Source organism: Plecotus auritus, assembly GCF_963455305.1.
Source record: "Plecotus auritus genome assembly, chromosome: 9".
NCBI lineage: Eukaryota > Metazoa > Chordata > Mammalia > Chiroptera > Vespertilionidae > Plecotus > Plecotus auritus.
The window spans coordinates 140,826,641-140,838,420 of record NC_137783.1 but is presented as its reverse complement, the minus strand read 5'-3'; the positions used below and the strand labels follow the sequence as shown (position 1 = coordinate 140,838,420).

Here is an 11,780-nt window from a genome sequence, read left to right as displayed (position 1 = left end):
TTCATCTTTAAAATGGGGATAGGAGTAGTACCTACCTCACGGAACATTAGTATCTATCTGCCAGTCATTGGGAAACACTTAAGAATAATGTCCCATCTTACAGATGTAGAATTGAATGTTTAGTAGCTAAATCCTCACAAAATCATACAGCTAATAAAAGTTAGAATTAGGATTTGGTCCTAGATTTACCTGAGACCAAAAAAAATGTTATGATAATGCTTTCTCTTTGGAAAGCTTAATGGTTTCATGTTTGGTTAGTATGGCTCTGTTAATTTCTAGAAACCCTGGTCTGTATGTTAAATTGTAGCACAGAAAGCTGCTAAATAGGAGTAGGGCATCATTATAGGTTCTTATAAGCATTAGTTTTTAGTGGTTCATACAATTTAACCACAGACAAAGGATTGTTCAATTCCAAAAATGTGCAACCAGCTGAACCCATAAAGCTTAACTCTGGCTCTTACCGCTTCACTCTATGAATCACTATTTTTTCTTTGAGTCAATTGAATAGTTACTGGGAAAAGAAGGCTGATGTGATCAGAATAAAATAATGCATTTTTAATAACGATTATTCCTGTTAATTGCATTGGTAGTGCCCAAACTTTATATAGAAGGAATGGATACCAAAATGAGATGATTTCAATCTTCAATATTCCTTTAATGAAAAGAACATACGTAATATGAATTCTAACATCCATAGAAAGTCTGTTGCTAGGGTAGCTGTCCTTATTAAAAATTCAAAATCAACTATTTTTTATGCCTATTTAATGTTGTGTAAGATGCTGTGGTATGTGCTAGAGGCACATATATGTATTTTTCAAGATGACAACAAAACTTAATATTTGTTGCTCTCTTCTCTCCTTTATCCCACCCTACTTTTTGCCAGATTAATTTCTACTTACCCTTAGATACCAGTTCAAATGCTACTTTCTTAAAAAGGCCTTTGCGGGCAGTCTCCTAAATTAGGTTCTCCTCCTCCCCTAAGCCCTATTCTTTTCTTCTTTGTACTTACTGAATTTTACTATATATATATATAGTTAGATGTCTATATCTCTCATTAGACTGTTTTCATATATCCACTTACCAACTCATCGTTCATTCAAAAGGTATTTATTGCATACCTACAAAGTGTCAAGTACTCTTAGGTGCACATCTTAAGTGAAGTTATAATGTGAACAAGGAGAAGTCACTGTTCTCAGGATCTCACATTCTTTGGGGAAGATGGACAAAACCAAATAAAAGATTTGAAAACATTAAGTGCTTTGAGAGAAATTAGGCTAAAAATAAGTAGCAACTGGGCAAAGGAGAAGAAGCTATTTGGGGTATTTATGTAGAGCAGTCAGAGAAAACCACTTCAAGGGAGAGGATGTATGAGCAAAAGCCTAAATAATACAAAGAAGTGAGCCTTGAGAAATAGAGGGCAAGGGGTTCCAGGGAGAGGGAACAGAAAGTAGAACTGCTTTGAGACTGGAATGAACTTGACTTATTTGAGAAACTGCAGGAAGTGTGCCTGGAATCAAGTAAGCATTGGAGAGGGTGGTTGCTGCTGGAGAAGTCAGGGCAGATAAACTAGTCTTAGAGGACTGTTCTTAATGTGATAAAAAGCTCTTGAGGTGTTTGAGCAAAAGAAAAAATACCTAATTTACTTAAAAAATATATTCTAGTTGCTTCATGGAGAACAAACTTCAAGCCAGACTTCAGGGAGACCAATTAGGAGGCCATTGCCATACTCCAGGCAAGAAGTGCTTATGATTTGGATTGTGTAGTAGCAGGAGTTCGGAAGAATGGTTAAGATATATTTTAGCCCTAGTCGGTTTGGTTCAGTGGATAGCCTGCAGACTGAAGGGTCCCAGGTTCAATTCGGTCAAGGGCACATGCTTGGGTTGCGGGCTCGATTTTCAGTAGGGGGCGTGCAGGAGGCAGCCAATCAATGATTCTCATCATTAATGTTTCTATCCCTCTCCCTCTCTGAAATCAATAAAAAATATATTTAAAAAAAGAAATGTGGAATCTCAGGCTCTACCCTAGACCTGCAGAACCAGAACCTGCATATAAGAGGTAGAGTGAACAAGATTTGCTGAAGAATTGGACATGAGAATGTAATGGAAAGAGAATCAAGGTTGATCTTTAGGTTTTAGGTTTTTAAAAGAGGGTAAATAGTGGTGTCTTTAACAAAGATGGGAAGAAAAGAGGTGTATGTGTGGTGGGGGAAGACTTCTGTTCTGAACATGTTAAGTTTGAGATATTTATTTCTATTTTACACCTCAGTGGAGATATTGACAGACAGGTGGACACACACACACACACACACACACACACACACACACACACACACACAGAAATTGAGGTTGGCCAGAGACATTTGGAAGTCATCAGTTTATAGTTGATACTAACATGTAAGAAGACCATGTAGAGAAGTAAAGAAAGCTGGGGTCTGAGCCCAAGGGTATTGCATCATTTAGAGGCCAGCATGCGGAGGGGCCAGCAAAGAACTTTGGGAAGAAGCAGCTCTTGAGGAAAACAGTGGCCCCCCGACTGTGGTATGGTAGAGTAGGACGAGGACTAAGAATTGACCATTTGCTCACTATTGTATACACAGTACCTAGCCCAGTTACTGGTACATAATTAGAACACAATAATATTTGTTGAATGAATGGATCTGCACTTCTATTTATTCATCAGACATTTATTGAGGGTCCCTAGGTTCCAGGAACTGTTCTAGGTCAGCATACAGTTCCCAATAATCATAAATTCTAATGTGGCCGTCAACATGCATACAAATGCAACAAAAATAGGTATTTTTAATTTATAAGATCTCTTCTCCCCTCCTCCCACCCTATTCTAAGGAGAAGGGGAGTGACTATCTGGAGTGCCTTTGGCGGTGAGCAATAATAACTTGGGATATATAAATTTGGGACTATACTGTAGGCAGAGGGGGGAGCAAGGGAGAGGCTGAGGGAGAGGAATGGTGGGACTTCAGTTGAATTGGAGAGGCAGTCCCAGACAAAGGTATCAAATTCAATTAAAACAAAATACGGTGCCAGCTCAACTCATATGGATGAATTCTGCTGGACAATTGACAGTTTATGAAGAACAGTACAGCTTTAGGGTTATACTTAATGAATTTGATAAATGTTTAATGAACTCAAAAGGAGTCCAGAGGCTTTGGCTAGAAATAAATGACAAAGATTTATTCAAGGATCTTAGAGTTTGCAAACTGAAAACACGATTGGGCAATACCCAGAGTGTTCTGAAGAAGAAAGAAAAGCTAAGAGTTCTTATAGTAAAAAGTACATTCTTAAAAAGAATCACTTCTGTATTTTTAGCCTGTGGATTGGTCCAATGTGACAATCCTGTAGATGACTGGAAAATGGATGTCAGGCAGTCTGGATATAGGAACATTCTTTCCTTAGTCCTTCAAGGGGTAGAGGGTTTTCTGGAGGTTTGATGTATATCCACACATTGATACAAGACTGGAAAGTTTGAAAGTTTAAGTTTTCTGTCTAGTTAAAATGGGACTAGAATTGTTTTCACATGCCTCAACCTACTTGATTTTAGTAATTTGGCATCTTGACTATAGTGACTCCATTTTATTTCTTCACTCTATTCTTCAAAAGAGAGTGGCAGGCAGAAAGAGATAAAGGAAAAAAATTTAGGTGCCTTATATGAGCCCAAATCCATACCAGAAAAGGAAACAAAAACACTTGATAGGAGGATAACAGGGTAAGTGTGAAGCATTTTATTGCACTACACAATTTCTTAAACTTATTTTATGGACTCACTCCTCTGGAATTTTGCTGAGGTAGTTCCCATATTGCACACTTTTGTGCCCCCTCACAACTCACTTCTCTCCAACAACAACAACAACAACAAAGGAAATAAAAAAAGAAAGTAAAAGAAAAACATCATCCTTTAATGCCCAGTTAAAACATGGAGTTCCTTCCCCGAACTAATTGTTCATCAAACTGTGCTCCTATATTTTTCATGCATCTTACAGCTCTATGTCGTAGTGTATTAGTTATTTGTCTCCATGAAGCCATTTGCTTTGAACTCCTAGACTCTGGGGACTATGTATGTAGTTTAATGCTCAGTCCGGGAGGGAGGCCTGGCATTCAGAAAGCCCTCAATAAGTGAGTGTCACCAGAGCGAAGAGGTGCTGTGGGGAAGGCACAGGAACAGCAGATGCAAGTCTTTATCTGGACAAGTTTATGGAAACCATAACAGCACAATTAACAATGATAAAATACTTTCTAAGGGGGTGAAAATAACATCCTGGTTCCACGCCTACTTCTTACTACAATCCGCCTATTCACTAGTGGCTTCTCTGATCCCATTCCGTCTTCAAACCTGGCTGGGTCTGAGTGGCCAATCGGAGTGCAGTCTTCCGCAATCGCGAGGACCGCTGCAGCCAATGAAAGACCTGGGTTATTTGGTGGGGTGAGACCGGCGCCCTCCGTCGAGATCCCGGGGGCGTGGTGACGTGTAGGGCGGGGTTGAATCTTGATTGGCTGGTGATAAGCCTCTCTAGAACGGAAACCCGTCCCGGTGAGCGCAAGGGAGGGGATATGGGCGGGGAAGTGAAACTGAAGTTAGCCAATGGCTGACGCATACGCGCAAAGGAAACAATAGATCACCAATGGTGGCACAGATATAGCGTTGTGGGCGGGGCTTAGGCAAATACGGTGTCGGAGCGGCACCTATTAGGGTTGTCCGTGCGTCACGACGGGCGCCTCTTCCAGGATTCATTCATTAGTTTTTTGTTGTTTTTTTTTCATTCACAAGGGTAGTAAGGTCTGGTTGAAAGCCATGGAGAGCGCTCTCCCTGCGGCCGGCTTCCTGTACTGGGTGGGCGCGGGCACCGTGGCCTACCTGGCCCTGCGCATCTCGTACTCGCTCTTCACGGCCTTTCAGGTCTGGGGTTTGGGTCACGAGCCTGGGGTTGGACCAGGGCTCGGTGAATGGGCAGGTGAGTCGGATCCAGCGCCGCCCGCTTCCTCACTCTTGCAGCGGCTCGCGCGACCGGGGCCCCGGCCTGGCTGGCGCTGACCAGTTCCGGGTCCAGCGCGTGGCCTCCCTTCTCCAACTCTCCTCTCCTCCTTCCTGCGTCCCGGGTACCCGCCTTAGCCATGTCTGGCTTGCCTAGACTTGCAGAGTTTCTAAGCGCTACCTAAATACACTCGTGGCGTAACTCAGCGACTCCAAAGTGCCACTTGGTAGGTGCGGAAGAAATCTGGACTGAACTCTCATGGGCTTGTGTCATTTAAGCCATTCCGGGTTCATGGCATGTAGTCAGTCAGACTCCTTGCTGCCTTTTCGGTTACTCTCTACCCACCTTGGTTCGCCCCTTAGTAGTGTTTTAAAGATAAAGTTTTTCGTTTGATTTGAACACTGGCCCTCTGCTAAGGATGCAAAAGCATTCTGTTGACTTTTTTTGGGGGGGAGGGTAAGGGTTGGGTGGAGGGGTAGGGTTGAGGGCTGGAGGAAGAGGACATAGAATTTTCCAAAGTCTTTCTGCTCCTTGGAATCACTTGGATTCGGCCAATTTCATGTAATTTACCACCTCCCTCCAAAAAAAAAAAATCCTCGCTAAACTGTTCTGGAATCTAAAAAATAGTAAGAACTGTTGCTTCTGCAAAACGGTGACTCTTCATGTAGAAATCAGATATATATTGTGCAGAAAAAACTATTCTCACAAAGAGTGAGCTAAACAAATGGATCTTGTTCCATCCAGTCGGAGGATTTTGAAAATGGAAGAGGAAGGTCAGATTGGAGTTGAGAATATTGCCTGCAGGAACGTCATGTGCTTGCTTTTTTTTCTTACTGTACTTTTTTTTAAAAAATCTTTATTTTTCGTTTCTTTTAGTGTTTGGTTTTAGTTTTTTTAAACCAAGTGATATGTTGTGGTCGTTCTCTGATGTGATTATTTATTCTGCTGTTTTATAATTGAATGTTCACTTGACCAAGCATTCTATTGAATTTTGGGATGTTTATAAGTTGCTATCAGACTAGGTTCAAGTAAGGTACACAAATAATGTTATTCCATATTCATTATTCATCCAAAAACATTTAAATAACCTTTTGGGGTGGCAACGTAAAGAAAACATCTCAAATAGGAATGTGTATGTGAGAGCTCTGTCCACTATGTGAAATAGCTATTAACGTAGGACTAATTTTTAAAAATCACTTAAAAAAAAATCCTTGAAAGTACAAGTGAAGTGCTCAACTTGTTTATAATCAAGATTATAATTTCACAATTAGCTTGCCCAAGTTCTGATTGTGAGGTTCAGAGAACTTGATTGTGGACTTTTGAAATAGATACGCAAGATTCAAGTATCTTAAGAAATCATACTATGTCAAGATGAAGTTCTGCAATTTGTAAGCAAAGATTAATGTTAATAGCTTAAAAAACATCTCTATAATTGACCATAGTGGCTGAGAACTCAAATGGCCTAAGTCATCTATATGAGTCCACAGTAAAAGTCAAGTGATGTGACATTGTCATTTGATGAGTAATATTTGTATTGAAAAGATTTGATCCCAGAGGAAGGATTTTTGATGAATTAAGGGAAATGTCTAACAGATTTAGAAATGAAATTTGAACTGGAATATAGCAGAGAGGATCATAGTGTCATAAAGTGAAATATTGTTGAGTTTACCCTGAATTGTTGGAAAATCTCTCTTTTTAAAGTACTTAAGCAGAAGAAATGACCAAATTATTTGTAACATTACTTATAAGTTGTGGCCTGGATCTTAAAATACTCCCTTTATCACTCCAAAGTCAGGGAATCTTAAAAAACAACATTATTAAGCGTAGAAACCAGTTCTTTGTATCAGTTGGAGGGGTGAACTTAAATAATTTGAAGAACAAACCAGCAGAGATGACACTTGAAGAAATAGAGTTAAATTGTGCTTAAAAAATAGGTAATTTGTTCAATCAAGATTAGGAGTTTAGAATTAATATTTGTATATAAATAGTACAAATAAGTTTTCTTCCTTACAGAATTGCTTACTTAGACCTGTGCACCCTTCCTTGAATAAAAACAAGTAGCAGGCAGTATTAGGGAGGCATCGCCTACTTTCTAGAACTAATGTTCATTTAACATCTTCCTCTCCATAATCAAGTCAATATTTTAAATATATAGTAACTAGAGGCCCAGTGCATGAATTCGTGCACCAGTGGGGTCCTTTGGCCTGGCCTGTGGGATTGGGCTGAAACTGGCTTGCCGACATCCCCCGAGGGGTCCCGGATTGTGAGAGTGCGCAGGCTAGGCCGAGAGACCCCACCGGTGCATAATTGGGGCTAGGGAGGGACACGGGAGGTTGGCCAGCCGGGGAGGGACTGTGGAAGGGCTCCAGGGTGTGTCCAGCCTGTCTCTCTCAGTCCCAATTGGCCAAACCCCAGCAGCAAGCTAATCTATCAGTCGGAGCATCTGCCCCCTGATGGTCAGTGCACATTATAGTGGCTGGTCAACCAGTCGACTGTCTGCCCTCTGTTCAATGCACATCATAGTGAGCGGTTGAGCAGCCTTAGCATATCATCAGCATATTACGCTTTGATTGGTTGAATGGATGACCGGACACTTAGCATATTAGGCTTTTATTATATAGGAGGTACATTGAGTTGATAGTATATTTTTATCCTTGTTATTCTTAAGTCTCTTTATCTGACTGTGTTTAATTTCTCCTCATATTTTAGATTCTGAGAGGCATTTTTATGTATTTTCCCACAGTAACTGGCACATTGATCAGATATAAGCTCTTCTAAACTTAAAAAAAAGCTTGGCCCAGCTGGGGTGTCTCAGTGGTTGAACATTGACCTACGAACTAGGAGGTCATGGTTCTATTCCCAGTCAGGGCATATGCCTGGGTTGCTGGCTCAATCCCCAGTGTGGGCCATGCAGGAGGCAGCCTGTCAATGATTCTCTCTCATCATTGATGGTTCTCTTTCTCCCTCTCCCATCTTTTCTTGGAAATCAATAAAAATATATTAAAAAAAAAAAAAGCTTGGAAAACTCCTGAAATACAGGTTCCCTTTGCAATCAGTAAAAATATTCCAGACAACAGATTCCTTAGTCTAATTAGGTTTTTAAGACCATCATCCATTAGTTGGCCCATATATTAATTTATCTCCTTTATCTCCTAACCAAGAGCAAGATCATCTCTTCTCTAGGTTGCTCCTGTAACATTCCCAGTCAAGTGAATAATGCTGATGTCACTCGGTCCTTAGCAGATGGGTTTAGCCAGTTTTAATAGGAAAGACTGTTTTGGTTGTCATTGTGATGCCATACTCCCTGTATTTCTTAGGAGAACAAAGAGTTCCTGTGAAAGTGGAGTTTTAGTTGTTTGAAAATCACTGTAGCCAGTACTCAAAAGAAGATTGTTAACAAAGGTGGTCAGTTTGTACTAAAACAGAGAACAGTTATTGTTGGGGAGCAATAGAGAATGTAATCTGTAGGATTTAGTTTGAGCGTAGATACATTTTGCATTTATCCTGGCATAAATATTTTGCATTCATTTGAGTTCATAAAAAATGATTGATATTTGAAATAAAGTGGAGATGACGAATGCAAAGAGATGTAAGCATATTTCCAAAGCCAAGATATTTTATAGCTTCAAACCCAAGAAAGCACTCTGAGCTCTTCTTTTTAGTTTTTTTATGGAGAGGATATTTCTCTAGGAAGGAAAGAAAAGGGATCCACTAATCAGTTAATGGGTTAGATTTTTAAAATATCTTTATTGAGATATAATTCATATTCCATACACTTTAACCCATTTAAAGTGTACAATTCAAGATTTTTATCATAGTTAACAAGGTTGTACAATCATCATTACAATCTAATTTTAGAACATTTTCATCCTCCTTAAAAGAAACCCTGTACCCAATAGCTGTCACTCTCGAACACCAAACCCCTTGAGTCCTAGTCAACCACTAATTTACTTTCTGTATACATTTACCTATTCTGGATATTTCATATAAATGGAATCATACAATATTTGTCCTTTTGTGACTGGCTTCTTTAGCACATATTTCAAGATTCATTTTAAGTGCTTTTTCTCAGAATTGCTTTGACTATTCGGGGTCTTTTGTGTTTCCATACATATCTGATGACTTTTTTTAAAAAAAATGCCATTGTAATTTTTGATGGCAATTGCATTAGATCTGTATGTTGCATTAGATCTGTATGTTGCTTTGGCCATTTTAACCATGTTGATTCTTCTAATTCATGAACATGGAGTATCTTTCTATTTCTTTGTATCTTTTTCAGTTTCTTTTAATAATGTCTTGTAGTAGTCAGTATATAGGTCCTTCACATCCTTTGTTAAGTTTATTTTTAGGTGTTTTATTCTTTTTTATTCTTCTTTTTTATTTTTTTAAAATACATTTTTATTGATTTCAGAGAGGAAGGGAGAGAGAGAGAGAGAGAGAGAGAGAGAGAGAGAGAGAGAGAGAGAGAGAGAAACATCAATGATGGGAGAGAATAACTGATCGGCTGCCTCCTGCACGCACCCTACAGGGGATCAAGCCCACAACCTGGACATGTGCCCCTGACCAGAATCGAACCCGGGACCCTTCAGTCCCCAGGCCAATGCTCTATCCACTGAGCCAAACCAGCCAGGGCAAGGTGTTTATTCTTTTTGTTGTAATTGCAAAAGGAAATGTTCTTTTTTTCTTTTCATTTTTTTTTTCTGAGATTTCATTGTTAGTGTAAAGGAGCACAATGGATTTTTGTACATTGATTTTATATCTTGCAACTTTATGGTATTTTTTAATTGTTTTTCTAATAGTTTTTTGGTAGAGTCTTTAGGGTTTTCTATATTAAAGAATCATGTGATCTGCAAAAAGTGGCAGTTTTACTTCATTTACAACTTAGATATCTTTTATTTCTTTTTTCTTCCCTAATTGCTATGGATAAGACTTCCAATATTATCTATATAATAAAAGCCTATGCGACTGTTACGGTGGAATGACCAGAACGACTGGACGCTATGATGCGCACTGACCAACAGGGGGCAGATGCTCAACACAGGAGCTGCCCCCTGGTGGTCAGTGCTCTCCCACAGGGGGAGCGCCGCTCAGCCAGTAGCCAGGCTCATGGCTGGTGAGTGCAGCAGCAGTGGCAGGAGCCTCTCCCACCTCCGTGGCAGCGCTAAGAAGCGGGTAAGGATCAGCAAGCAGGTGGGCGGGTAGCAAGGAGCGAGGGGTCCTGGACTGCGAAAGGGATGTCTGCCTGCCGGCTTAGGCCTGCTCCCTGCAAATTTTATGCACCGGGCCTCTGTATTGAATAACAGTGTTGAGAGCGGCTTACTTAATCTTGTTCCTGATCTTACAGGTAAAGATTTCATTTTTTCACCATTGAGTATATTGGTGCTCTAGGTGAGGCTCGAACACATAGATTATCTTTACTCTCTCTTTGAACTCTATTGCATTATTCCCAGAGGAGGAAATGGAGACTTAGGTTAATGACATCCCTTGTCTGCAGTTTCATAGCTAGTGAGTTACAGAATCATATTTGAACCAAGTTGTCCATTCTGCAACATCCACATGCTGTGTGTATGGGTGATTAGCTTACATATTGCATAGTACTGTGGAGGTGGATTCCTCTGTACTCTAGAAACTTTATTACTTTTTGATTGAAGGCACACTTTCAAGTTTGCACATGTTTGGTGTTTTTGGAAGCATTGCAAAATAGCTACTTGATTTTAGAATCAAGTAGGTCAGGATTTTCTTCAGATTTGCAATCATGAATCTTGTTGCTGCCTGAGAAAACTTGGAAAGGCACTCAGGTGCTCAATATATGGCTGGACCTGACTTTGATGCTATTTTCTGTTTATCACTCTGGCATTCTCAAATAGATTTAGCGACTCTCTGGAGGTCCAGCTTGGTAAATGTAATGTGTTCCCTGTACACATTCAGGAAACTAGTGTACATGTTCTTGCTGGTGAGCTGATTTTGATCATAGTAGAGGTGTATTTGTTTGTTTTTTAAAACTGTTTTTTTAAAAAAATATATATTTTACTGATTTTTTACAGAGAGAAAGGGAGAGGGATAGAGAGTTAGAAACATCGATGAGAGAGAAACATGGATCAGCTGCCTCCTGCACACCCCCTACTGGGGATATGCCCGCAATCAAGGTACATGCCCTTGACTGGATTTGAACCTGGGACCCTTCAGTCCACAGGCTGATGCTCTATCCACTGAGCCAAACTGGTTAGGGCAAAACTGTTGTTTTGTTTTCAAAAAGCAGGACAGCTATAGTAGGGCACAGAAACAAATGGATTTAGTTATAAAAATTCTGAAAGATATTTGTACTTCATCTCTGAAAACAGAGTCCATGGCCTAAATGGAATAAGATCTCCAGATTGGAGTTAGCAGGGCACCCTTAGAGCACTAGTGCTAGAAGTGTGTAAGAAGCAGCAGATGCAGCTGGAGACCTAAAAGCATGCCTTGCCTGGCCGGAGTGACTCAGTTGGTTGAGTGTCGTCCTGTGCACTGAAAGGTTGTTGGTTTGATTTGGTCAGGGCACATACCTGGGTTGTGGGTTTGGTCCTCCATTGGGGCATGTGTGGAAGGTAATCGATTGATGTTTCTGTTTCTCTCTCTCTCTTTCTTTCTCTCTCTCTTCCTCCCTCTAAGCATGTCCTTGGGTGAGTATTAAATAAATAAATAAATAAATAAATAAATAAATAAATAAATGCATGCCTTGATCTTACTTGGAGGAAAAACTGAGGAGGAAGGTTTCCTGGAATTAGAAATTCAGCCTCTGTCCTCTGTACTCTGAACT

General features: G+C 40.1%; 1 protein-coding gene across 1 annotated transcript in view; it reads left to right on the top strand.

The window, feature by feature from the left end:
- The first annotated feature begins 4,655 nt into the window (after positions 1-4,655).
- Positions 4,656-11,780, top strand: part of HSD17B12 (hydroxysteroid 17-beta dehydrogenase 12) — a 140,725-nt gene continuing 133,600 nt past the window's right edge. The window contains exon 1 of the mRNA XM_080643200.1: positions 4,656-4,963. Within this exon, the coding sequence (XP_080499326.1) occupies positions 4,804-4,963 (160 nt within the window). The 5' untranslated portion in view covers positions 4,656-4,803. The remainder of the gene's footprint in view (positions 4,964-11,780) is intronic.